Source organism: Spermophilus citellus (assembly GCF_964194105.1).
Source record: "Spermophilus citellus genome assembly, chromosome: 4".
Lineage (NCBI taxonomy): Eukaryota > Metazoa > Chordata > Mammalia > Rodentia > Sciuridae > Spermophilus > Spermophilus citellus.
In genome coordinates this window covers 109,077,804-109,104,957 of record NC_138185.1, presented here as the reverse complement: position 1 = coordinate 109,104,957, position 27,154 = coordinate 109,077,804, and the positions used below count along the sequence as shown (strand labels likewise).

At 35.0% G+C, this 27,154-nt stretch overlaps 1 protein-coding gene across 1 annotated transcript in view; it reads left to right on the top strand.

Moving 5' to 3' along the window:
• ARIH1 (ariadne RBR E3 ubiquitin protein ligase 1) overlaps positions 1-25,696 on the top strand; it is a 136,211-nt gene extending 110,515 nt beyond the window's left edge. Inside the window, exons 7-15 of the mRNA XM_081292103.1 lie at positions 1,510-1,616; positions 4,574-4,616; positions 5,120-5,191; positions 8,708-8,838; positions 13,480-13,537; positions 15,119-15,379; positions 16,635-16,747; positions 17,742-24,239; positions 24,275-25,696. Coding sequence (XP_081148229.1) covers positions 1,510-1,616; positions 4,574-4,616; positions 5,120-5,191; positions 8,708-8,838; positions 13,480-13,537; positions 15,119-15,379; positions 16,635-16,747; positions 17,742-17,826 — 870 coding nt within the window. The 3' untranslated portion in view covers positions 17,827-24,239; positions 24,275-25,696. The remainder of the gene's footprint in view (positions 1-1,509; positions 1,617-4,573; positions 4,617-5,119; positions 5,192-8,707; positions 8,839-13,479; positions 13,538-15,118; positions 15,380-16,634; positions 16,748-17,741; positions 24,240-24,274) is intronic.
• Positions 25,697-27,154: the final 1,458 nt, after the last annotated feature.

The window sequence follows — 27,154 nt, the reverse complement described above, 5'->3', positions numbered from 1 at the left end:
TAAGTGAAATCAGAATTCTGTTTATTAAAATAGATATTACTTTTATAAACTTACAGGGATGTAGCTCAGAGTATATACCTCTCATTGGTGAGGTGCTTGGTTTGATCCACAGCACCCAAGAAAACAAGCAAACATACAACCTGTTGAAAATAAGAAGCACTTATACCATATTTACAAACTACAGCCAAGCATCTTTATTCTCAAAGGGTATGACAATCCAATAAGTAGATCTCTCTTCATAGATCTTGAGCTTTGATATTAAAATTTTTACAATATTCTTCTTTATCCCTTATAGAGAATTGCAGTATATGATTAATTATGTCATGTTTAATCTTCCTTGGGATTCTAACACTATTTCTGTGTTTGTTTTAGGTCCCATTAACTAAATTTAATAATAATGAACACTATTTTCTTTTGTCATATTTCTTTCTTAGAGCAGAGGTTGGTGAATTATGGCCTGCCTGTGTTTGTAAATAAAGATTTATTAGTACAAGTCTATAGCCATTTGTTTTATGACTGCTTTTCTGCTACCATTGCAGGATTGAATATTTGCTACAGAAAGCATTAATGGACTTCTAGAAAATAGTTATTATTTCTGTTAGGGGGTAAATTGGAAAATGGCACCTTTTAGAAATAGCATATTTCTTGAAATGTTCAGTTTTTTGGTTTTATTGATAGGATAAGAAATTGAACCTAATGACCTACTGCCACTGAGCTACACCCTCAGAACTTTTTATATATTATTTTGAGAAAGGATCTTGCTAAGTTCCCAAGACTATCTTCGAATTTGTAATTCTTCTGTCTGAAGTCTCCTGAGTAGCTAGAATTATAGGCATATGCCCCACCTTGCCCAGCTTCAGTGTAGTTTGGAATCGAGTGCATAATATTGCTTTTAGCCATGTTTTTTTTCCCTAACAAAAATAGTTTTAATGTTATATTTCCAGGCTGAGGTATGGCTTAGTGACAGAACACTTCTCTAGACTGTGAGGCACTGGGTTTGATCCCCAGCACTACCAAATAAATAAATAAAAGAAGAAGGTATATTTCCTTTTGAAGAACCAAAATGCAGATTGCCCTGTTGTTTAGTAACTAACTTTAGGAGGAATCACATATATATGCATTAACTTATCTTAAACTTTATTGTAGCCTCTAAACACCTTCCCCAAGTAGAAACACATATAGTTTTTTTGCATTTCATGAAAATTTCCCTGAAGTACAATCATAAGTAAACTATTTTTTATAATCACATAATGAATACTTTAAAAATTTCTCAGTGGGATTTTGCTAATAAAATAAGAAGGTAGTTTGTGTATTTCATAAAACTAGGTCTTTAAGGGATTAATAATCTTGAGCAAACAGTGTATCTGTAAGATTGCCATGGAAGACCATAGCAGGTTTTTGTATGCTTCTATCATCATCTGTCCTTTACTTCTCGCACTAAGTGTGTGAGGAGATTTTGCATGATTATTTAATTTGCTGTCATTTTAAGTTTTCTTACTTGCGTTTTAGTGCAATCGACTGTTAAAGTGGTGTCCTGCCCCAGATTGCCACCATGTTGTTAAAGTTCAATATCCTGATGCTAAACCTGTTCGCTGCAAATGTGGGCGTCAATTTTGGTAAGCAAATGATTTTCTAAATGGAAGGTAGTGCATGTAGCTTTTTAAAAAAATTCTTGGTTATAAAATAGTAGGAAAAAATTTACTATAGTCAGGGAAATGAGTGATGTTGGTTAAAAATAGCGTGTATGTGTGTGTGTGTGTGTGTGTATGTATGCATTTATTTATTTATAAGTAAGAATTACATGGAGGGTTATAGTTGTGGCTCAGTGGTAGAGTGCTTGCCTAACATGTGAGGCACTGGATTCCATTGTCAACACGACATAAAAATAAATGAATAAAATAAAGGTATAGTGTCCATCTACATCTAATATATATATATAATTAAATGGAAAACTCACATCTTGAATAATGTTTTCTCTGTCTTTGATGTTGTAACCCTGTGACTGTTTTTCATGGGATAAAAATGCAGTTATACTCTAATTTTCCTTTATGCCTCACTGTAACTTATATGGGAGCAAACTTAGAGATCTGAACAAGGAACTTTAGTTCTTTTCATTTTGGGTTTTTTTTTTTTTTTAATCAGGTTGAGTTCTGTAAGGCTCTTACTATACTTTCAGAGATTATCCCAGTTTAGCAAACACATTACACAAGTCTTTTTTAAACTTTTTCTTCACCCAGACAAGTATTAATATTATTCATATAATGAAAAATTTCAGGTGAATTTGGTGGTTTTAACTGCTAAGAGTTTTCCAATGCCCAGCTTTATTGATAACCAGAGCCTTTGGAGTTCTGTAGCATACGTTTCAGCCTCTGGATTGTAGAGGAATCCCATGTATATGCATTAACTTATCTTAAACTTTATTGTAGCATCTAAACACCTTTCCCAAGTAGAAACACATATGGTTTTCTTGCATTTCATGAAAATTGCCCACTTACCAGAAATTTCTGACACCCATATTAAAAGAGTGTTTTAGTATCTTTTGGGATTCCTTAACAGGCTTATCTATATTGCTTTATAGTTCGAAACAGGACGTTTCTCATTTTCTTCTGAGACCGCATCAAAATGGCCTTTATTGGCCGTATTTCAGACAACATTCTATTCACTGCCACTTAGGTGTTTCTGAGATGGGTGAAGCTTTTTTTATACTTCTTTCTAAGGCCTCACCAAAATCACCCGTAATAATGTTTTTCTTTCTAGCATGTACCTCCAAACACTACCCCCTACCCACTTCCAAATAAGTTTCTACATTTAGGGTTTTGATAAAACGGCAACCCCACTTCACAGTACTAATTTTATGTCTTAATCTGTTCAGGCTGCTGTGACAAAATGCCATAAACCGGGTGAGCTTATAAACAACAGAAATTTAGTTCTCATAGTTATGCAGGCTGGGAAATCCCCGATCAAGATGCCAGCAGATTTGTTGTGCAGTGACGGCCCACTGTCTGTTCATAGATGGTACCTTTCTTGATGTGTCCTTGTATCTCTTTAGACCTTTTATAAGGGCACCAGATCTGTTCATAACAGCAGCCCTCATGACGTAGTCAGCAGAACATTTGAACCATAGCAAGAAGGAAGGCTAGATGATCTTCCATTCCTATGAAGCTCTTTAGTAGGAGTGAAAAGGCAATCAAACCAAGAGCCTCTGGAGTTGGGAAATAGGCATTTTGTTGGTATTCCTTACCTTTATGTTTTTTCCTCAATACAGATATAGAATTAGATTTATGCATTAATGATAAATATTCTCAAAACTGACGGTATACCCAACATAGATAAATTCCTTTGTTTGACAAAAAGAACTTTTGGTATTCCTAAATTATAGGATTAGCTCATTAATCAACCATAACGTGGTTAGTTTTTCATAAACATTTGTGTTTGTTCTTAATTTATTATAACCTCTCTACCCTTATTTCATAAATGCTGCATGTACCATTAGCCTAGAAAGCAGAAATGAATTATCAGTGAACTTAATAATTACCTGGGGAGGCTGGGGTTGTGGCTCAGCAGTAGAGCGCTTGCCTAGCACATGTGAGGCCCTGAGTTCAATCCTCAGCACCACATAAAAAAATAAATAAAGTTAAGGTATTGTGTCCAACTATAAAATAAATATTAAAAAAAATAATTATTTTTTTTGGCAACTTAGTGAGATCTGTCTCAAAATTTAAAAAAAGAAAAAAGCTGGGGCTGGGGATGTGGCTCAAGCGGTAGCGCGCTCGCCTGGCATGTGTGCGGCCCGGGTTCCATCCTCAGCACCACATACCAACAAAGATGTTGTGTCCGCCGAGAACTAAAAAAATAAATATTAAAAATTCTCTCTCTCTCTCTCTCTCTATCTCTCCCCCCCCCCTCTCACTCTCTCTTTAAAAAAAAAAGAAAAAGAAAAAAGCGGGGAAAAAAAGAAAAAAGCGGGGCGGGGGCGGGGTGGCTGAATGAGGCTCTTGACTTTTTGTTTTGAAGTACATTGCTCATGATTCTAGTTCCAAAATTTAATCTTTTGTGTGTGTGTGTGTGTGTGTCTGTCTGTCTGTCTGTGTCTGTGTTTACACTTAGAGAATATTTAGACATATTTTATACCTAGGCCAGGTACCATTTCTTTTTCTGTGATATTGATGATATCTAAAGTTACACAAAGATGTGCTTGTTCGTTTCCTGAATATAATTGACCTATACAAGTCAGACTCTTCATTTGGGGTGCTAAGAAAAATTGAATGCATTCTGATAAAGCATTAGTTGAAACTTCTCAGTACAGTCTGCAGTACCCTAGCAACAACTGTTAAGAAATTGTCATCAATGCATTGTCTGGTTGTTCTTCATTTCACAAATGTTTGCGTAATCACTACATGATAGCCCTGATGCATACTGAATTCCTTAGTAATTTGCTATAAAATCATGGTCCCTGCCCTTTTGTTTGCCAGTGACTAGAAATTGAAACTAAAAAGCATCAGATGGGTGGGTGGTTTGTAAGGGTAAGGGTTAGTAGGAATTCATTCTTTTAATTCTTTGTGTCACCTAACAGCTTTAACTGTGGAGAAAATTGGCATGATCCTGTTAAATGTAAGGTGAGTTAGACATTTTCATTTTTAAATAATGGGATGATGTGTTTTTAAGCCTTGATGGAAATAAAAGCCAGTGACTTTGTTATCTGTTGATAAATAGAAAATTTTTTTGTGAACTTTTTATTTCAGGTGATTATTGCAAGTATTCAGGGAATATTCCTTGGGGAAAAATCTAGGTAGTTCATTATTATTACCTTAGTCGTGGTTAAGGCACCTTTCAGTAGGATTTGTTATTAGGGGAATAGCACTCCTTGTAGCTCAACTTTTCTTTAAGCTCTATACTTCCCACTCAGTTGGTGCTAGAGAAAAATCCTCCTTTGGTTGATTTTTATGTACAGTAGATATTACAGTCATAAGATTTCCCTGGTTCAGGAGAAAATAAGTCTACTGATAATCTTGTTCTTTGACTTTTACATTTAAGCTTGGCTTTAATTAAGTGCCGAAGGAATTTTCTCTGCTTTTTTAAAACCTTTTTAAAAACTCTAACAGTTATTGTTTTCAAACAGTGGTTAAAGAAGTGGATTAAAAAGTGTGATGATGACAGTGAAACCTCCAATTGGATTGCAGCCAACACAAAGGTTGGTGCTTTTTCTTCAGTAACTGTTCGTAATGAAAGTGATAAGGATACATGTATCAGCATTGGCAAAAGCTATAAATTTACCTAGTTAACAGCCTTGTGACACTTTTTCATCTCCATCAAGCACCCCCCGAAAGAATTATTATCTATTAATAATTTCCCTTTATTTTAAAGTATTGAGTATTATACTGAGTGTGCAGAGTTACTCAGCTTTAGTTTTCTTTTATTGTAAAAGCATTTGTTTCCTTTGAAGAAAAAGCTGTGAATTTTTCTTGTCTGGAATTTATTCTTGACTGGCCTTTAATATATAGGTGTATTGTAGAAGTGCACTCTACCTAGCTTGAGTCTTATTAGACTAATTTACATTTCTTCCTTAAATCTTCAGTTTTACTTTTTAGAACTTATTAATTAGGGGCAGGATTTGAGCAGAGTAATTGAGGAACCATTAAGTTTTTATTATATAATTGAACTAGGTTAATAAAACAGTCTCTCCAAGTCTACTTAATGTTAAATTTATGAATTATGACTTAGCAAAAGATTTGCCTCTGAATAGCCAGGTGTACACCTGTAATCTTAGCTACTTGGGAGGATCGAGACAAGAGGATCACCAAGTTTGAGGTTAGCCTGGGTAACATAGCAAAACCCTGTATCAATTAAAAACAAAACAAAACAAAAACAGTGGGGGGGAAGGGATATATAGTTCAGCCTATCCTTTTTTTTTTTTAAGTACATTGCTCATGATTCTAGTTTCAAAATTCATCTCTTTATTACCCTAAACCACTTTCTTAACACCAGACCCAATATCTTAAAAATGAAATTAATTTTTAGCATTTCTCTTTTAAATAATAAATTCACATTTTTATCCAAACTGTGTATACAGCGAGTTTCTTTCTTTTTTCTTTTTTTTTTTTTAGTTGTAGATGGACAGATATCTTTATTTATTTTCATGTGGTGCTGAGGATCGAACCCAGTGCCTCACACGTGCAAGGCAGGCGCTCTATCATTGAGCTACAGTCCCAGTCTCCAGCTAGTTTCTTAATAGAAAAATTGTACCAAGATTCATGCTTGGGCTGGGGTTGTGGCTTAGTGGTAGAGTGCGTGCTTGCTTGCCTAGCATATGTGAGGCACTGAGTTAGATTCTCAGCACCACATATAAATAAATGAATAAAATAAAGGTCCATCAACAACTAAAAATATTTGTAAATTTTTTAAAAAAATCTATATCCTATTTAAATCAGTCTTGTCTGTATAGTAAACGACTTGGGTAATGAATGATAGGTGATTGATTCATTGTCTGTTTCACATATAAAGATGGTGCTTTAAAGAACCTGAGTTATTTAGGATGTGACTGTGGCTCAGTGGTAGCACACTTGTCTGGCTTGTGTGAGGCACTGGGTTCAGTTCTCGGCACCGCATATAAATAAATAAAGGTCTATCAACAACTAAAACTGAAAAATAAAATTTTCCACTTAAAAAATAAAAACTTGAGTTATTTGACCAGTACTAGTTATAGCTTTGTACTGTGCTTAATCTGCGGTCAACACACACTTTTAAGGATACACCTTGCTTATACTTATATGTATGGTGCAAGTATATGTTTCTCTTTCCTAGAAAGCGTTAGCAGTTAAAACAGTGAGATTTGTCACACAAAATAGTTTCCTGAATCTTTACGATATATATGGCAGCAATCAATATTTTTATGTTCTTTCCAACCATCATGGTAAGCATACTACACATCACTGAAGGAAATCTTGTTAAATGTACTGTGATGTCATGAAGGTAGTAACTTCTATTGCTATTTTAAAAGAATTTCCTAGTTAAGCATTTCTTTTTGAAAATTGAAGGGTCAGAAATGTTCGTTAATGTTCCAGATTCTTTAATGTGTCCTATGTTAATGTTTAGAAGAAGAGGGCAGCTATATTTTCACTAAGTTGTTTGTTTAAGTATTATTCATCTTCTTTCTATGTTTAGAGAGATACTGTTGGCCTCCAAGATCTTTAAAATAGGTAGTATAGGCTTGGATATGTTTGGTTTGGCTATAAGGCAGATTACCAAAGAAGAATGTCAGTTTGTGATAAATAACAAATTTAATCAGTCAGTAGTTCTGCAGTAAAACTGAAAATTTTTTTTCTCTCAAGAGGTTTAAGAAATTTTAAGGTTTAAGTATTGTTATTAGCTTCTTGGGTATACTTGTAGACTTTCTTGGTATCTTTAATATTTTGAAGGCTTAATACTCTTTGTTTAAGAAATGTAGAATTAAACCTATTTTATGCCTAAAATTTGCTTCTTTGGCAATATGTAAAATTTCTTAAGTGAATGATTTAAAAATTTTGATCTAAAATATATATAATAAAAAATTGCCATATTGGCCTGCTTAAAATCAGTATAGTTTGTCAGCAGTGTGCAGTCTATTTGAAAAAGGTCAAACTGTACAAATAGATCAGCCCTCCCTTATGGGGGCTAAAGTCATCAGACATAAATATGCAAATACAACAACAAAAAAATACAAATTTTCCACCTACTTGGTTTAATATAATGTAAGATTGATTTTTCCCCCCAAGATTTTTCAGAAACAAAAAAGGCCTGATAGATCTGAAACTTCAGTTTACCAGAGACTAAGAAAATGAAACAAACTTGGAGAAAACAATCTCATATTTTTCTCTGTAGCATAGTTAATGGGTCACACTGTAAAGAATTTAAAATATAGGTATTTGGCCAAAGAAAGTTGGGAAATATATTATGACTTTATATTAATAATCATGTCCTAATTTCCTGCTTGCCTGTCAGGCAAGGACAGATTACTTGGGTATGGATCCTGACTTTATCATTTCCTACCTGTGTGACCAAGAACTAGGTTCTTTATTGCTTTTTTCTTCCATAGTTTATTCATCTCACAAATGAAAATAAAAATAATACTACCATAAGGATTATGAGTTGATGCATACAAAGCACTGGGAACAGTGCATGGGATATAGGATAAAGGAAGAAAATACTCTATAATTATTTCTAGATGATAGTAGAGAATATATTTACAGGAAAAAATATTTTACTTTTTATAAAACGGTTACTATGTATCTGATTGAAAGTACTTAAAGTGTTTTTGTCGCTCAACCCCCCTTTAAAAAATTTGTAGATTGGGTGTGATGGCACATGCCTATAAATCACAGCAACTTAGGAGGTTGAGGAAGGATCACAAGTTTGAGGCTAGCATGGGCAACTTAGTGAGACCCTGTCTCAAAATGAAAAGGGCTGGAGGTGTAACTTAGTAGTAGTCTGCCCCTGGTTCAATCGATAGCACTTGGTTTGTGTGTAGGCGGTGTCCATAAATTATTGTATATTTTAAAACTCTGTAGTATTGATTGATTCAACTCATTTTTAATAGTACTTATTAAATGTTTGACACTGTTCTAAGTGCTTTACATGTATTAACTACAATAAGTAAACCAAGGCTTCTCCTCAGTGTTAGTAATACAATCTAGTGTAGCATTGACACCAACTTTATAGTTTCTCTTCATAGGAATGTCCCAAATGCCATGTCACAATTGAGAAGGATGGCGGTTGTAATCACATGGTCTGTCGTAACCAGAACTGTAAAGCAGAGTTTTGCTGGGTGTGTCTTGGCCCTTGGGAACCACATGGATCTGCCTGGTAGGTTGGGGGAAATGGAAGAATATATTCACATAAGTATGTGATATGTGCCACAGATTTTGAGTAATATTTCTATCTCAACAAGTTTACTGTCCTGGGAACTAAATAAACAAAAGTTGATATGTGAGCTGTGTCACAAGAGAAGGATATACAAAATATCCACAGAGCATGTTTCACAGAGGTGGTAACAACTGAGATGAACTTTTTAAAAGAGCTGAGAGCTCATTAATTGAAAAAGTAGTAGGAAATACATTTAGGGCAAAAGGAGCAGCATGAACAAGGGAGAATGATGTGAAAAGGATGTGACTTTTTCATCACCTCAAATGTCTCTCTAGGCAATAATTGTAAGTAAGAGCTTTTGAGAAAACCCAACCCAGACATCATTAGACCGATATTTTATATAAAACTTGTAAAAATTGTAGCATTGCCCAGCAAAAGTCCATGTTTTTATTTTCTTAAGACCTATGTTTCTCTTTGGTAACAAGCACCTAAGACTGGGAAGCAGTCTTTTTAAGTGTCTTTGCCTTTCAGTTTGATATGTCCCCCCCCCCCCAGACTGAAGGATAATAACCCTAGTTTCATATATAACTGTTCCTTGGCATCCTCTGGGAATTGGGTTCCAGGACCCCTTGTGTGGATATCCATATTTGGGGATGCTCACGTGCTTTATAAAAAATATTACAGTATTTGTGTAAACCTGCACACGTCATCCTATATATCTTAAATCATCTGTAGATGATAATATAGTGCCTAATGCAATGAAAATTCTACAAATAGTTGTTTGTTTAGGGAACAATGACAAGTAAAAAAATTGTACATATTTAGTAAAGACGCATTTTTCCCAAAAATATATATTTTTTAAATCTACAATTGGACGAATCCACAAATGCATAATTCTTTTATGTAGTGTGCTAACTTTGTGACATGGCACCATTGTTCTTCATTTAGTAAGTAAAACATACTTTTACTCAATTCATAGTTTTTATTTGGAAATGTCAAAGTTAGACTGTGGATGCCTTGAGTTTTGAGAAAAATGGGAGCTAGCACTTTTTTGACAATAGTGAAAATGCTTCTGAGTATTTTAATGTGCAAAGAGCCCACTACTAATTTGTGTTACTTGCCTTTTTGAGTTTGTGACCTTGTGGGGAATAGGAAAAGAGTTCAGAAAGACACTGGAGCCTAGTAATTTGGGTGTTATCACAGGATTTTAAGTGGGAGTGACAGAGTTCAAACTGTTTTTTAGATGATGAGAAGGTTCTGTATTAAGAGCTTTACAAAGGCTGGGGATATAGCTCAATTGGTAAAGTGCCTGCCTTGCATGCACAAGGCCCTGGGTTCAATCGCTAGCAACACACACACACACACACCAAAAAAAAAAAAACACTTTACATACATTATCTCATAATTCTTGCACTTTGTAGAGAGTAGATGAGAGGAAAGTAGATGCAGGTTCAAGAAAAAGTAAAGAAGATGTGAACGTAAGACAATGACATTTGTCATTAAGACAACTTCTGCCAGTTTTTCTGACTGATTAAGTTCCAGTAAAGAAATTTTGTCATTGTAATATAAGTCAACAACATACTATGTGAAAAGTGTATGATTAGAGATGAAGTATTCTGGGGCTGGGGTTGTGACTGAGTGGTAGAGTACTCAACCTTGAGTGAATAAGGCACTGGGCTTGATCCTCAGCACCACATAAAAATAAATAAAATTTAAAAAAAGAAATTGGGTTGTTTAAAAGAGCGAGCGAGCAAGCTGCAGTATTCTAAAGACTTTGTATCATTTGGGGAGGGTAAAGAAATTGTGCATTTGCTAGAGCCAAGAAAGGGTATTCCAGGTATAGCCAGTCAGGTTATCTAAATTTTGAGAAGGCATATTGGAGGATTAGATTGTTCTTAGAAAGTAAATTTATCTTGTGCTCTTGTAAAACAAACAAACAAAAAGCCTCGTGATTAGGGGAGAGGGTAAAGAAGAAGAGTTATTAAAGATGTATATGTTTGTGTAATATCATCTCTAATCACACTCAGATTTAAAATATGTTGTACTGAAACCTGAAAAGGATATAAAACAGATGTTACATATAGAAGAATGAATAATGACCTTGACAGGTGTCAGAAAATGCTGCTGTGCCTTACCTTTATGCATGCTGACATTGCAAATGAATCATGATATTTTATTTCCTATTTACATCCTTAAGTGCCTCAGAATTGTCAATATATCATTCCAAAGTTATTTGAGTTAGAAATATAGATGAATGCTAATTATTTGTTTTCTTAGCCTTAAAATCTATACCATGGTGGCAGGGTGAAGCCCAGAATGGGATGAGGCTAATAAATATTTTTTAAGTTACTTTTTAAAATATACAGTATATAGACGAGATATTAATAGTTAACCAGTATAGGTAAGGGAAGTTATCTTTAGGTTAGGTTGAATAGAGTGTTCATTCTCTGGCAAGGATTATGATCAAGATGGGAAAATCAATATTAAATCTCCTGATTACAGTGAATTGTTGTCTGGGTTACTTCAGAAACTTGAAGATGGGCTCAGTTGATTATTTCTGAGTAATTGTGGAAAATACAGATATATCAAAGACTGGGAGCAGATAAAATGTTATTCCAGGTTTCTAATATTTGTGATTTGATTCCAAAAACTACACCTGAACTACATAACTTATTTTTTGTCTCATGTTAAATTCCAGTATAAAATGATTTAAATAGGAGGATAGAGTATATAGGATGTTTTCTAGGCTTCAGCAAGGTATTTAATTGTGGATTGAGAAGTTTTTGGCCAAATCAGTGAATATAGGCAGGAGTATTTGAGATTTTCTTGTCTCCCCCTCCTCCCAAATATATTAAGTGCATACTGCTTTTCTAGTCAATTTTATTGGTAATTTTCTTGAATAGATGAATCATATACATTTTGGACTAACTTGAGAGAGAGATTGAAAATACATTGAATGTTATATCCTTAAGGAACTGGGAGCATAACTCAGTGGTTGTAGCATATGCAAGGCCCTGGGTTCAGTCCCATGCACATCCCTCTCCACACCTGCAAATCTAGATAAGCTGGAACAACAGCTCCAATTTCACATGATTTAAATTCAAAACTCTTCCTTTAGGAGGGTGGGTTGGGTTGTTGGTTTTTTTTTAAACAAACAAACAAACAAAAAACTCCCTTTGGAGTAAAAAAGATTCTAAAGACAGGACATTAGCTTGTGGGTAATATACTCATTGGATAAGACCATGAGTATTCATTGACAGGCAAGTATAAGTTTTAATTACCAGCTCTGAAATTCCTCTTTGTGTGTATTGCTTATTCTCTAAATGTAATTCTTAAGCCAGATATGATGACACAGACCTGTGATCCCATTAACTTGGGAGGCTGAGGCAGGAAGATCACAAGTTTGAGGCCAGTCTCAGCAATTAAGGGAGTCTCCAAGCAACTTAGTGTGAGACCTTGTCTCAAAGTGAAAAATAAAAAGGGCTGGGGATGTAGCTCAGTGGTAAAGTGCCTATGGATTCAATCCCCAGTATTCCCTCCCCACCTGCACCCAATACAATCCTTTATCTGTTCAATAAAGACAGAAATACATATTTTATAAGGTGTTTTGAGGGGATTAAATGTGATAGTACATTTACACTCCTTAGCCAAATGCATGATATTTAGTAAGTACTCATAAATAACTGCCGCTCCCTGAATGTAGGGTCCCCAATAAGAGATGTAGTAACCAGGACAAAGGACATGCCACTCTTTCTTATCTCCACTCTGAGCTGACTTCTATGGGAATGCTCCCTTCTTTCTTACACTTAATGTATCTTTTAGTTTTAAGTGGCAATTAATTAACTATATAGTAGCATGTAAAGCACATAGCACAGCGTCTGTTACAGAGTAGGGTGCCAATTATTTGCAGATAAGGTGAATAACTCTAGAAAATCAGAAGTATTAGGCTTGAATAACAGGTGGCCTAGGAGACAAGAATGGAGTTAGAAACTACTTATAGTAAATGGAACTTCTAGATAACAGTGTTTTCTAATAATTATAAATAAGCTGAGGGGCTGGGATTGTGGCTCAGCAGTAGAGCGCTAGCCTAGCATGTGGGTTTGGTCCTCAGCAACACATAAAAATAAATCAATAAATAAAATAAAGATATTGTGTCCAGTTACAACCAAAAAGTAAATAAAATAAATGAATGAATAAGCTGATTTGAAACGCACTGCCTCAGAAGATGAAGAGAGTTCCCTATTACTGAGTAGAGAATGGATTGAATATCATAGAGAGAATTCAAACAGTAGGAGTGTATGACATTAAACAATCCTTCCAGTACCTTGGTGTAGCCCAATAATTTTATTATAATAATATAGAACCCTATAATAACTTCTTAGTTCATCCGTTGTAAGTGAGAATGTTGATTCTAGATAATCTCTAAATCTGGGTTAAAATTCTGTGGTTCAGGGCTGAGATTGTAGCTCAGTGGTAGAGTCCTTGCCTAGCATGGGTGAGGCACTGGGTTTGATCCTCAGCACCACACAAAAACAAATAAATAAAGGTTAAATTCTGTAAAAAAGAAGTAAAGAAAATTCTGTAATTGATTTCCTTTTCATTGACTTATGGCTTTATAGAATCCTCTTACTTTACTTTAAGGTACAACTGTAACCGCTATAATGAGGATGATGCAAAGGCAGCAAGAGATGCACAGGAGGTAAGTACATTTATAATAGGATAATATTTGAATAGGAATGAACACTGTATATTCATTGGGGAATAATGCAGCAGAAGTTTTCAATAATGAGGGATTTGTGGAAGGCAGTTGTGGTGGTGTGTGCCTTTAATTCCAGCAACGTAGTGAGGCTATAAGCAACTTAGCAAGACTCTTATCTCAAAATTTTAAAAAAATTAAAAGGGTTGGGGATGTAGCTTAGTGAAAAGGGAACCCCTGGGTTCAAGTCCTAATCTCCCTCCGCCAAATTGTGGATAGACACACCAGTAAATATAGGGTATCTGTTTATGTTTAGAAAGGGAATCCTGTCCAAAAATGCTATCAAGGACATTATTTTTTGGCTTTCTTTTAATTAGTCAAGTTGCATAATTTCAGGTATTACTAGTGTCAAACAGAACCGAGAGTAGAGAACAATTGTTAAATGGCCCTTCTGCTATTTGTAGGCAATTATGTCACTTATTTTTTTGTTTTTATTATCTTGTTGTTCTTAGAGTTTCACAATATTTAGGTCCTTTTAAGGGCAAGAATATTTTAAAATTTCAATATTGATTTAAATATATTCAGTAGAATTTTGTTTAAATATTACCTTAAATATATTCAGTAAAAAATTACTTAAAAAACATTATCCCAATTGTAAACTCTTATGCTGTTAGCAACTATGCAAACTAAACAAACTAAGAAAACTACAAAATCAGTGAGACTCAAGATTTATTTGGCAAATATGTTGTTTGCTGAAATGACTGTTGATGGGCTGCTGCATGGCAGTGTTTTTAAAATTTAGTGTTACTGTACTACTACCCCTGCCCAACCCCCATACTGGGAATCAAACCCATATCCTTGGTTTTCATCCCCAGCACTGCAAAGAAAAAAGAAATCTGCTTCTTGATAGTTTTACATCTTATTTCATGCTATAGAACAGTACCATCCAATAGAACTATTTTTGTAATAATGAAAATGTTCTTTATTACTACTGTCCAATTTGGCAGCTACTGACCACAGATGTGACTTCTGAGTGCTGAGAGACTATTTTATTTTTAAACATTCATTGCATACTAAATAGCAGAGAGACTATAGTCTTTCTTCCTGTGCAATAGATATCAAAACTTAGTCCTCCTGTCTGAAATTGTACCCATTGATCAATAATTCCCCTTCCTCCCCTGCTCAGCTAACCATTTATCATTTATCTTTATGCTCTCTGTGAGTTAAACTAAGTAAGATCATACAGCATTGTCTTTCTGTGCCAAGCTTTAGCATAATGTTCTCCAAGTTGATCCTCTTTGTCACCAAAAAAAACAGGATTTCTTTTTTTTTTTAAAGATTAATATTCCATTGTATATATGTATACCACATATTCTCTGTCCATTCATTCATTAATAGACATTTTAATTGGTTCCATATCTTGGCTCTTTAGAACAATGCTGAAAAAACATGGAAGTATAAATATCCCTTCAACATGATTTTAGTTCTTTTGGCTATATACCCATTATGTGGGAGTACTAGATTGTTTGATACCAATTTTTGTGCATAGTAATTATGTAACCTTTATTTTTCTTAATGGGTCAGCGATCTAGAGCAGCTCTTCAGAGGTACCTGTTCTACTGTAATCGCTATATGAACCACATGCAGAGTCTACGCTTTGAGCACAAACTATATGCTCAAGTGAAGCAGAAAATGGAGGAGATGCAACAGCACAACATGTCCTGGATTGAGGTGCAGTTCCTGAAGAAAGCAGTTGATGTCCTCTGCCAGTGTCGTGCCACACTCATGTACACTTATGTCTTCGCTTTCTACCTCAAAAAGAATAACCAGTCCATTATCTTTGAGGTAGGGATGGCTCCTGGATGTGGAAAAAGACCACCTTGTGTCGTAGGACTGATTCCTTGTTTTTTTTGTTTTTTGTTTTTGTTTTTATTTTTGTTTGTCCTGGGGATTGAACCCAGGGCCTTGTACATGTGAGGCAAGCACTCTACCAACTGAGCTATATTTCCAGCCCATACTTGGTCTCTTTCATATATAAAATGTATATATAGAGTTTGGGGCTGGAGTTCTTGCCTAGCACATGTGAGGCCTGGGTTTGAGCACCAGCACCACATAAAAATAAATACATTTATTTATTTATCTACAACGAAATATATATATATATCGAGAGAGAAGAGTGTTTTTAAAACTGATGCTTGAGGGGCTGGAGTTGTGGCTCAGCGGTAGAGCACTCGCGCCTTACGTGCAAGACCCTGGGTTTGATCCTCAGTACCACATAAAAATAAATAAGTGAAATAAAGGTATTATGTCCAACTACAACTAAAAAATAAATATTTTTTAAAAATTAAATTGATGCATGAAACATTGATGCCCATAAATGTATAGACAATAATACTGACTAGCAGATGGGAATTTAGATGAGAAACATGTATTGAACTGGCTATAGTTCTAAAGGATAATAAAATTTTAGTTTTCCATACATTGTTTTTTTGAAATAGGTATATCAGCTATATCTGATAAGGTATAGCTGCAGCAAAATGTGAGCAAAAATGGGGTTCTGTTTTTTTATTCAAGTTTCCTTTTGAGTTTTTTTTTTTTTTAATTTTTTTTTTGAGAGAGGAGAGAGAATTTTTTTTTTTTTTTTTTTTTTTTTTAGTGAGAGAGGAGAGAGAGAGAGAGAGAGAGAGAATTTTTAATATTTATTTTTTAGTTTTCGGCGGACACAACATCTTTGTTGGTATGTGGTGCTGAGGATCGAACCCAGGCCGCACGCATGCCAGGCGAGCGCGCTACCGCTTGAGCCACTTCCCCAGCCCCCCTTTTGAGTTTTTAATAAAGAATAGCTCTCAGATTTAGAGGATTCCAGAAGACTTTCAGTTCTTTCAAATTGTTATCAATATTCTTGAAGAGGCACTAGGATAAATCTTTAGCTTTTTTTTTTTTTAACATTTTAATAGTTGTTCTGGAAAAGAGAGAATACATTATTATAGGTGAAAGTATCAGTGTTGAGAGTGATCTATAGTCAGCAAAGCAGCCAAAATGGTTTATCTTTTTGCTTTAGTTTGAAACCAACATTTATTATGTATTATTTTTCTTGCAGAATAACCAAGCAGATCTAGAGAATGCCACAGAGGTGCTTTCGGGCTACCTCGAACGAGATATTTCCCAAGATTCTCTGCAGGATATAAAGCAAAAAGTACAAGATAAGTACAGGTAAGACTTTTAATAGCGGTTGTGCAAAAGTTTCTGGTAGTGTTGGTCTAGAGTACTTAATGGTGACATTTGACATGGTGAAACTGTGTTTAATATAACCAGTACCGAGCTGCTGTCATATTTCCCACAGATTTCTTGTGTCTGTTGGGCAACAAGTTACAGATAGTAACATTGGTGAAGCATAGAGGAGAAATTCAACCATTTATCATATGGCTGATTATACTTCAGTTCAGCTTTTAACTATTCAGTTTCTACCCCATAAGGAAAAAAGAGCTTAAAAAGGAAAAGTGTTCATTATGATGAAAGGGTGAGAATAGAATGGTGTTATCCTGGGAATCCTGGATCATGGCTCTTGACAAGTGAGCTATATAAACTTCCTTTTTAGAATTTTTAGATTTTTTTCTTTCTCTCTTAAGGAGAGATATACTCTGTCATGGGAATAGAAAATACTTCAAAGATGTGCCATCTCTTAAGCTACAGATGTAAAATTTTTGACTTCTCAACACAAAGCTCTTTCCCCCCAATAGTTTTTTGTAAATGACAATATCTTTTTTTTAACAGTAATAGGAAACTGAGAGTTTGGAATATAATACAATTTAATCCTTACTAATATTTTTACTTTTCTTAGCCAACAGTAGTTACCTCAATGTATTTAGAACTTTCATAATTAATAGATTTTATTTTTGTGAATAAATAACTCATGAAATTACTCCTTTCTGAAACAGTTACTTAACTGCAGGACTGTAGGATTAAGTTCATCAGAACTTGAAACACTTTATGACTGTAAAATTAGAGTCTGGAAATGGAACTTTAAAAAAAATACTCAATAGCAGTAAAAGCTGTTTGATGTGTCTATACATCTAGACCTTGAAAATATGCCAGGTGATTGGTTAAACTGTAGGGGTGCTTAAAAATAAGTAAATGCCTCTTTTTTATTATTGGAGGCTGACGACAAGTTTTTTTGTTTTTGTTTTTGTTTTCTCTTTGACTACAGATACTGTGAGAGTCGACGAAGGGTTTTGTTACAGCATGTGCATGAAGGCTATGAAAAAGATCTGTGGGAGTACATTGAGGACTGAGAATGGCCCTGCATAAAATGAACTCTGAAAACTTTACCATCTAGAGTGCTCATGCAATTAAAACAAAACAAAAACACAAACACAAACAAGGAGGCACTAAGCCTATTCTGACACCGCTGGTCTGTAGTACCAGAATTCTGTTTTGTTAACGGAAAGTTTAAGTAAATTATATTGTAATAAAAAAGGTAGATAAACCATTGTACAACAGTATTCTAGGCCGCCAACAAAAGTGTGACAGACACACTAAAAGCCCTCCAACTTTAACTTGTAACGTAGCTTCATTCTCAAAGCTGACTCCTTTTTTCTTTTTCTTTTTCCTAAGTGTAGTACAGTTAAAATTTCAAATAGCTCCTTGACACTGCTTTTCATGTCCAAACCAGCCATTTTGTTGTACTTTGGTAAAGTACCTCTTCCCCTTCCTCCCCTACACATACAAATATACCCACACACACAGACTGATTCTCTTTCTCTCATACCCCAAGGTCATGAGTGAATGATGATTAGCTCCTTGTAAAGAAAATTCTTGGGATGGGGAAGGGGGTAGGCAGCAAGAGGATTAAACAAACAAAAAAGAACAACAACAACAAAAAAACTTTGTATATGACTTTTAAAACAAGAGGACAACACAGTATTTTTCAAAATTGTATATAGCGCATATGCATGGATAAAGCAAGCGTGGCACGTGTTTGCATAATGTTTAATTACAAAAAAATATTTATTCTTTAAAAATCTTCAAGATTATGTCTATTTGCTGTGCATTTTCTTTTAGTTTGCTTTATCTTTCCAGGGTTGGGGTTGGGATAAAAGGTGTGTTTGTTTAGCACCTCTGGAAGACCTAACTAGAGCTCTTCAATTTCCCTTTCTTGAGGTTACTTTGCCCTTTCTGGTTTTGTTATATCTTTTGCTGGCCATAGGCCTCAGAATTCCCAGCTCTTGATCAGGAACAAGGCAGTCAAGTTCTGAGTAAGTTCTCTATGGCCTGTTAAAGACTGCAACAGGAAGTTTATTGCCTCAGTTCATGAATGATCCTGTTCCCAACTTATTCCCTCTCCATGGCTTCATGCCTCTCCCCAGGCCTTCCTTGTGTGCCCCATGTCATGCACACAGCTATAGGGTTCTTAGGCTCCCCCTCACACCAAGAGGAAGCATTTCACAATTTTTTTTCCCTGTTTTTGTTTTCCTTTAATTGCTGCTTTGAGCCTTTCAAAATTTTAGTTATGGCTCGTCTTACCCCTTCTCTCCATTAGGGTGTCAAATAGAATGTTTTTGCTTTAAATATAAATAAATAGCCATTCACATAGTCTCAAATTGTGAATTTAAAATGGCGGATATTGAAATTGCTTGTGTGTGTTGCTGTGGGTTCAGTTTGAAGGCAAACACCCCTAGAACATGATATTTCCCATCCAGTGTATTTAACTAGAAATCAGAGTTTGCTTCTTTTCTATTGTCAGCAGATAAGAGAATTAATAATGCATTTTAGCTGTGATGTCCATTTTTATGAAATTTCTACTAAGAGCTATGTTAAAAGTAAAGGATGGTGGTGGTTTTATTAATTATATACCTGTTTAGGCCATTCTGGCTATGGTATTTTTCAAAAGGTCAGCATCCCTAAATCTGTCAGTTTTATACAAGCGTGCAGAGTGAACTAGGCAACTAGATTAAGAGGTCTAAATATTAAGACCAGTTTTGGCTAAGGACCTCTTTGTCTTCCTTTAAATGTCTTGTGCCTAGGGAGTGTTTACCATTTGTGAGGCAGCTTTGTCTGCTCTTGCATTGTACATCTTATTACTCCATTGGGAAGTAGGTTCACTTTCCTCTGGCCTTTTGCCTAAGTTAGGCTTTGCTGAATCAACCCTACTTTTCCTTTTAGAAAAGGTTGTTACATGAGATGTACTTGCAACTGTTCTTTTCCCATCAAAAATCAGTGAATGTTTGCTGAGTGTATTATGCTGCTTCTTAAACCACTTGTTGCTTTAGGATCAACTTTATCTGTACTCTTTTTCTTCCCCTTCCTTGCCACCTCAGGTGCAAATCTGAACTCACTGTCTGCTTCTTCTCTTCCTTCACCAGTCATCCATTTGACTTTATTTTACTTTAAATTACTGCATCAATTTTACAAGACATTTATTTATCAAAACTAAAGAGATTTTTCCCCCTTTCTGGTAACTTTGAAAAGCAAACAGAGTTGCTATGTAGACACATGTGACTCCCTCAAAATGCTTTGTGTATGTGTGGTGTTTAAAGAAAAATCTTTGCAGTATCTAGGTTTGAGTGTCCTACACTCTCTTCACATGCTCCCTTTGCAACAAGTATACAAAAACAGTGTGTGCACTTAATAATATCAGCCCCCACCCATGGAGGAACAGTGCTTTCTAGAGATGCTTTTTAGTTCCAGTGTTGGCATACTACCTGAGGTTATTGCAGTTGTGGGTGCATTTCCTAATTCATATGGATCAAGGTGAACTGTCTTTTCTACTTCCAAGCTTTTAACAGCTATTTCTGTATTTGACAGACTTCCTAGAGTTAATTGCTTTCATTGTTAACTTCAGTGCCCCTAGCTGGGATAGGCAAGCCATATTGTATAACAGCTTCCCTATTTCACCTAAGTCTGTCAGAGGGCTCTATTCACAGTAAGCACCAGGGTCTCCCTGTTTTCTTGAGGTCAGTTATATTGTCTTTTGAAAAGTGCATGCTTCATTTGAACAATTCATTGAATAGCAGATGGACTTAAATGATTTATAATAAAATTTTGATCCAAAGCTCAGGATACAACCATAGTGGTAAAATGGAGTAGCATATAATATCATCAGACTAAATTTTGTGTAATTTTTCTGCGACCCAGATTGTATGTGTTTTATGTGTGTTTAAATAAATACATTAAATGCACATGTGTATACATACACACATATACAACAGATCCAAGACTGACTGACTTAATTTGAAATGGTTGCATCTGCAGTGTAATATGTGCTTCAGCCTTGATTAGGAATTAAAATTTAGTACAAGAGAGGAAAGGACTTAATGTGACAAATTCTTTTAGCTATATATCCCGGTATAGAGCACTTGGGGGATGGGATGGGGTGGGTTGGTGAGACAATCAGATCGGTAAATTGATTAAATGCTCCTAACCCTGTAATTTTGTGCATAGAGCACCCTGTGCTGTGGAAATAACTGTTCTTAGATTTTCATTGTAACTGGACTGTTCAGGTTGCCCAGAGGGAAAGAACATTCCTAATTCTAATAAAATAAACTTTTATTTTGTTATTCCATTAGTTACTTATGTTTATTTTAGAGTTTAAAAAATGACCTATAGGTGGCTACCAACCACTTGTATGTATTATTATGTACCTTATTCACTGTTTCTACTTAATATATCAGGATTTGGTTCAGTTTCTTTGCATTTAGGACTTGGTTAAATGAAGCTTCTAGAGTATTTTTTTAAAGCTTTCCAGTTTCTGTGTCTTGAACATTGAAGTTAGATTGCTGTTTGTGTTGTAACAGTGGTACACATTAGATGCTCAGTAGATCTTTGAATATCAGTTTTTTTTATTTTTTAATTTTATTTTGGTACTGGGGATTTAACCCAGGGGTGTTTTACTGCTGAGCTATGTCCCCAGCCTCCCCCCACCCCACCCCACCCCCCTTTTTTTTTTTTTTTTAATTTTGAGACAGTGTCTCACTAAGTTGCTTAGGGCTTTGGTAAGTTTCTGAACCTTGCCTCAAACTTGCTTCCTCCTGCTTAGCTTCTTGAATCACTGGGATTACAAGCATGTATGTGCCACTGTGCCTAGCTGAATATCGTTTTTTTAAAAAAGATAGGTACATTAAAAGTCATTCTCAGCCTCAAAACTCCTTTATGTTACTTCCATTTTGCTCACTCTTAGAAGCTGATATTTCTGATAGGGATGAAGCGGGAGACTTGTCTTGCAGAAGGTCTCAAAGTTGGAGAGTTATTGCTATTCTAAGTCCAGATTTGTGGGCAATTTAATTCGGTCTATTGGATCTATAATTAGAGTTCACAATATCCTTCAGTCTGGGACCAAACAGCATTGGACTTTACAGTAGTCTGTATAATTTTCTTATTCTAATCTCAGAATGGCCTAGTATTCAGGATCAGGAAATGTAGTTTTTTTACTATAGTGTTGTACTTTTAAACGACATCAACACTACATGAATGCCTACCACGGCTACTGAGAGAATATTGTTGTATACTATCTCTGATCTTAATTTGTCGTTGGCAGAATTTACAGCTAATATCCTATATTTTGCCTCATTGTTAAGAAACTAGCCATGAATAGAAGAGAAGTACTTTTCATCAAGCAGATTAGGGTAGTTAGTCCTCATGTAAAGGTGATCCTATGTGATGGTTGAAAAGAAATGACTTAGCATTATTAGATTTGATAAATAATGCCCAATTAATTTATAGCTGTTTATCTAGTTATTTTCAGTATAAGTAATTTTGGGTAGTCTACTGGACCTTGATACAAGATTTATTTTATTACTGATAACTGAAAATGCACCAAACACAGATATGCATTCGACTTCAGCCTTCATCCTTGGAATTGGATGACCTTTGGAGCTTTAAGAAGATTATAAACAGTAAACATGGAAAGTCTTAGATCTTTCAGAATCAGGAAAATGTGGACCCCTCATTTTCATATTTCTTTGGGGATAAAGTTGGTGCATATTTGATTTGTTTTAAGGGATTTGCAACTCAGAAATGTTTTAATTGGAAATCAGTCAAATGTCCAACATAGAAATAAACAGAGGAAGACAACTTTAGAATTGTGTGTGTGTGGAATTAAATCCCATTTTTGGAGCAGCTAAAAATTCTCTAAGCAGAATGGAAAAGTTACTAATGTGAGATTCTTGCGAAAATTGGTTTTCAGACAATAATATGATTCATGGGACCATGGATATGCTAATCCAAAGTCTCAAGTAGTTCAGAAGATTCAAACTCATATCTATTGACAAGAGTAAGGTCTGAGAAATGATATAAATTATATTTTGCTGTGTTTTAGGAAAATATTGTGATGGTCAAATAAAAGTAGAGGTGCTACAGGAGCATTGGTGCACACTTGCCATCCCAACTCTTTGGGAGACTAAATCCTAAAGATAGCAAGTTTGCTGACCAACTTAGTGTGACTGGCTCAAAATAGAAAGGGCTGGGGTTGTAGCTCAGTGATAAGAATGATTGGCTAGCACACATGAGGCCCTTGAGTTCCATCCTCAGTCCAGGGGTGGGGGTGGACAAAACCTACTTATAAATAATAAGCACATCGGTGCCAATTCAGAAAAAAAGAGCTGTAGACTCCCAAATGCAGAATCATACCTAGGAACTGGAACAGCCATTTTGATGCTTACACCGGCATTGTCTGCCACATCATTCTATCCAGTAGTTTCTGATTTTCCTGTTCCTTACCCCATAGTTTGAGGCTGCGACAGACACAGGTAGACATAACCAATTAGATTTGTTGTGCAGGGTCATCAACAAACGTGGCTTACCCCAGTGAATAGGAAGGCTAATCTTCGTGATCATGGTTAATTTTATATGCATCATAGAAGTTGTCTTACAAAACTCAAATGCCACAAAAGTTTTGTTTTTTAAGTAAATGTAAGTATTAGTATATAATAGGTCATTATGGCTACTAGTGTTTATTAAGTGTATCATGTCTGTTTCTTTAAATTCATAATCCCACTTTATAAATAAGAAAATAGAGAAAGTGCATAGTTCCCTGAAGTCATCCTGTCAGCAAGTGGTAGAATGAAGTTTCAAACCTAGGTTCCTTCAGTCAACACCCAAAGTTCTAGGCACTGGAGATACAGCAGTGAACAAAGGATCTGCTGATTTTTCTGAAGCCCTTTACCATGATTCTACACCAAAAAAAAAAAAAAAAGATTGCCCAGGACTACTTAGCCAATTAATAGAGCTGGAGCCACATTTGACCACTGCAGTATATTGCTTTTCAAACAGCCTTACCCAAAAGCACTGGCTAGAGGATTTTCAGCCATAGATTGCCTTGAAAACTCAATAACCAATTCTTAATTGTAGCTCTTTTCTGTTAAAATCATGTGACTTTTGTTGTAACCACAGATATACTGCTTACACATGCACCCCCAACCACTTCTGGGAGACATTCTAGCAATTTAATGAGAGTTGAGAAGAAATACAAAGCTCCATATTTCCAAGCCCTTTCTGGAAGACCAGTCTTAACTTCAGTTAATATTGACTCTCTATGCCTACAGTAACCTGAGTAATATTTGATATAAATTTCTCTTTATTAACTGTATATGTGTAAAAGTTTGATCTTTACCCTTCAAACCGCCTGCCTTTCACCACAGAGTATTCAAGTTTCAGGGTGAAAATCCGGAGTGTGGTTATAGAAAATACAAAACCTGTATACTACCCTCTTGTAGACAGTGTATTCCCTATAAAGAAAGCACTTAGGCTGAAAATGTGTTCCTATAGATTTTGGATTTCCTTCTAATGATCGCAGTTTCCTTCTGTATGCATAATAACAAAACAGTGCCCTAGAAGCCACTTCAGTGCACATTAAATGGCTATTAGAATTTTGAATCTAGGCCTTGTGCAATGTGGATCAGGCTCTGTGGAATTGGTTAGCATATTGAGATTCCTGACAGTTGAGCAAACACGGAGCAGGATTTTGTCCTAAATTTTTTTTGGAAACCCTATCCAAAGTTGCTACTTGAATGTCCTAGTTTTCTCTTGCAGGGAAAATCTCTTGCTATGTGTATTCCCATCTTTGCAGATCACCATTTTCTTGGAGAACAGCATCATAAAATGATAATCAGCATTTATGGAGCACCCTTTTGTGAGCCTCCTTGAGCAGTACACATCCTTATGGAATGCTCTAAAATTGTTCTTGCACCTGCTCTCAAGTAATTTATAATCTAATAGCTGGTCTTCCTGGTATGAACAAAGTTGTTTGCTTGCTAATAAATTCCTACCCACATATCCTGACTTGTGGTTCATTTTTACCTAATCTAGGGCAAATGCTAGAGTTTCCTAATAAGGGATGAAACTGACCTAAGTGTCCACCTGCTTTAGTAAAGATGCTTGGTTTGAATAGGAAATATTTTGTATCCAAAAATCCTTATATTAATTTGGAATATTGTAAAAGTCTTGGCAGCAGATGCCAGAAAATATGCCTAATGGTTGGTGATAGTGTTTTGCATGACTTTAAAGAATTAGTTTTTACCCTTTCATTCTGACCAACTTGCAATAAAGTAGGCTAAAAAATGTATTTTTTAAAGAACTCTGTGATGTATTCTTGTAAAAAATTTAGTACAAGTCAGTGCCTTACAGTGATAAAATGTTTGCACACCAACTAATGTAAATATGATTGTTGGTTCTGTAAAATTGATTTACAGATTCCAAATGCTGTTTGGGGGGAAACTGGATTGTGTGCCCTTTAAGATAAATTTCATTATCAAGCGCCTAACCCTGAACAGATAGACACCCCCAAATCACTGAATTGAGCAGATCAGATAGGTCAGCAAAGAGTTGGAAACGGATGTCCCCAGAATAGGAATTCTTGTCTTGTTTTAAATTGACATATAGAAATTTATTTATAGTAAATTGCATACACATCTTAAGTGTTCAGTTTGGTGTTTTGGCCATGGTGCACATCTGTGTAATAACCACCCAGAAGAAGCTATAGAATATTAAAATTAAGTTCTCATCAAGTACCTTTAAAATCTTCTTTGAGCCCCATTCCACCCCAGTGATCACTTGGTTTTTAATCACTGATGATTTGTTTTGCCTGCTTTTGAATTTTATATAAATGGATCATACAACACATACTCTTGTATCTGGTTTCTTTCATTTATAACACATTAAAGACTCATCCATATTGTGTGTATCAGTAGATTGTTCTTTATTGCTGAATAGCATTTCATTGTATAAATATACCCCAATTTGTATATCTTTTTTTTTTGAGTAGGCTGTTTCTGGTTTGGGGCAATTTGAGCGTTTTTTGTTTTTGTTTTTTTACTTTTTTGTAAATACATGTTTTCATTTCCCTTAGATAAATACCTAAAAGTAAAAAATTTATAGGTGATATGGTAAGCTTGTATTTATACAAAACTGCACTCCATTTCTCTACAGTGGTTTTACTGTTTTGTATGCCTATCAGTGATATATGAAGTTCCAATTGCTTCACATATGTCAACATTTCCTATTAATGTTTTTTTTTAATATTTACTTTTTAGTTTTAGGTGGACACAGTATCTTTATTTTGTGTTTATGTGGTGCTGAGAATTGAACCCTTGCCTCACGCATGCTAGGCAAGTGCACTACCACCTGAGCCACATTTCTAGCCCCTATTAATTTTTTATATTAGCTATTTTAGCAGGAATGATATAACTCGGCTTTTTAATTTATATTACTTTTACCTGATGATTAATGATATTAAGCATGTTTATATATGCTTATCTTCTATTTGCTTATCTTTTACCATGTATCTTTCATGTCTTTTCCTACATAAAAACTCTGTTTGTAGCCAGACATACTGATCCATCTTAAATTAATGGTTTTGAGGATGTAGCTCAATGGCTGAGTGACCTTGAGTTCATTCCCTGGCACACACAAAAATGATAAAAATAATTATAATAATTTTGAGGTTTACATTTATGGTTGAGCTTTAATTTATGTGTATGATCCATTTCAAATTAATTTTTGTTAACATATTGAGGTTTTATTTTGACATGAATATTCAGTTTACTGTAACATTTGTTTTAAAAGATTTACATCACCCATTAGATCTACTTAGCACTTTGGTTGAAAATCAGTTGATTAGCTGGGCATAGTGGCTGAGAGGCTGAGGCAGGAGGTTCACAAGTTTGAGGCCAACTTCAACAACTTGGCAAGACCCTGTTTCAAAATAATAAGTGAATAAATAAAAGGACTAGGAATGCAGCTCAGTGTAGGTGTAGGTTCAATCCCCAGTTTAAAAAAAAATTGTATTGCTTTGGTTATTTTAGATTATTTGCATTATTTGCTTTGCTATGTAAAATTTAGGACGAGTGTGTCTTATTTTTTAGAAAGGGCTGCTGGAATCTTGATAAGGTTTCATTGAATCTATAGGTCAATTTAAGAAGACTGAATATTTTGTTAGTATTAAGTCAGTTAAGCCATAAATATAGTGTGCATTGTCATTTATTAGATTTTCTTTAATATTTTTATAGCAATGTTTTGTAGCTTTCCTTATAGGACTTGCTCTCTTTCATTAGATTGTTTTTCCTCAGGTATTTTATTTTTTATTTTTTATTTTTTATTTTTTTTTAAATATTTTTTATTTTACATTTA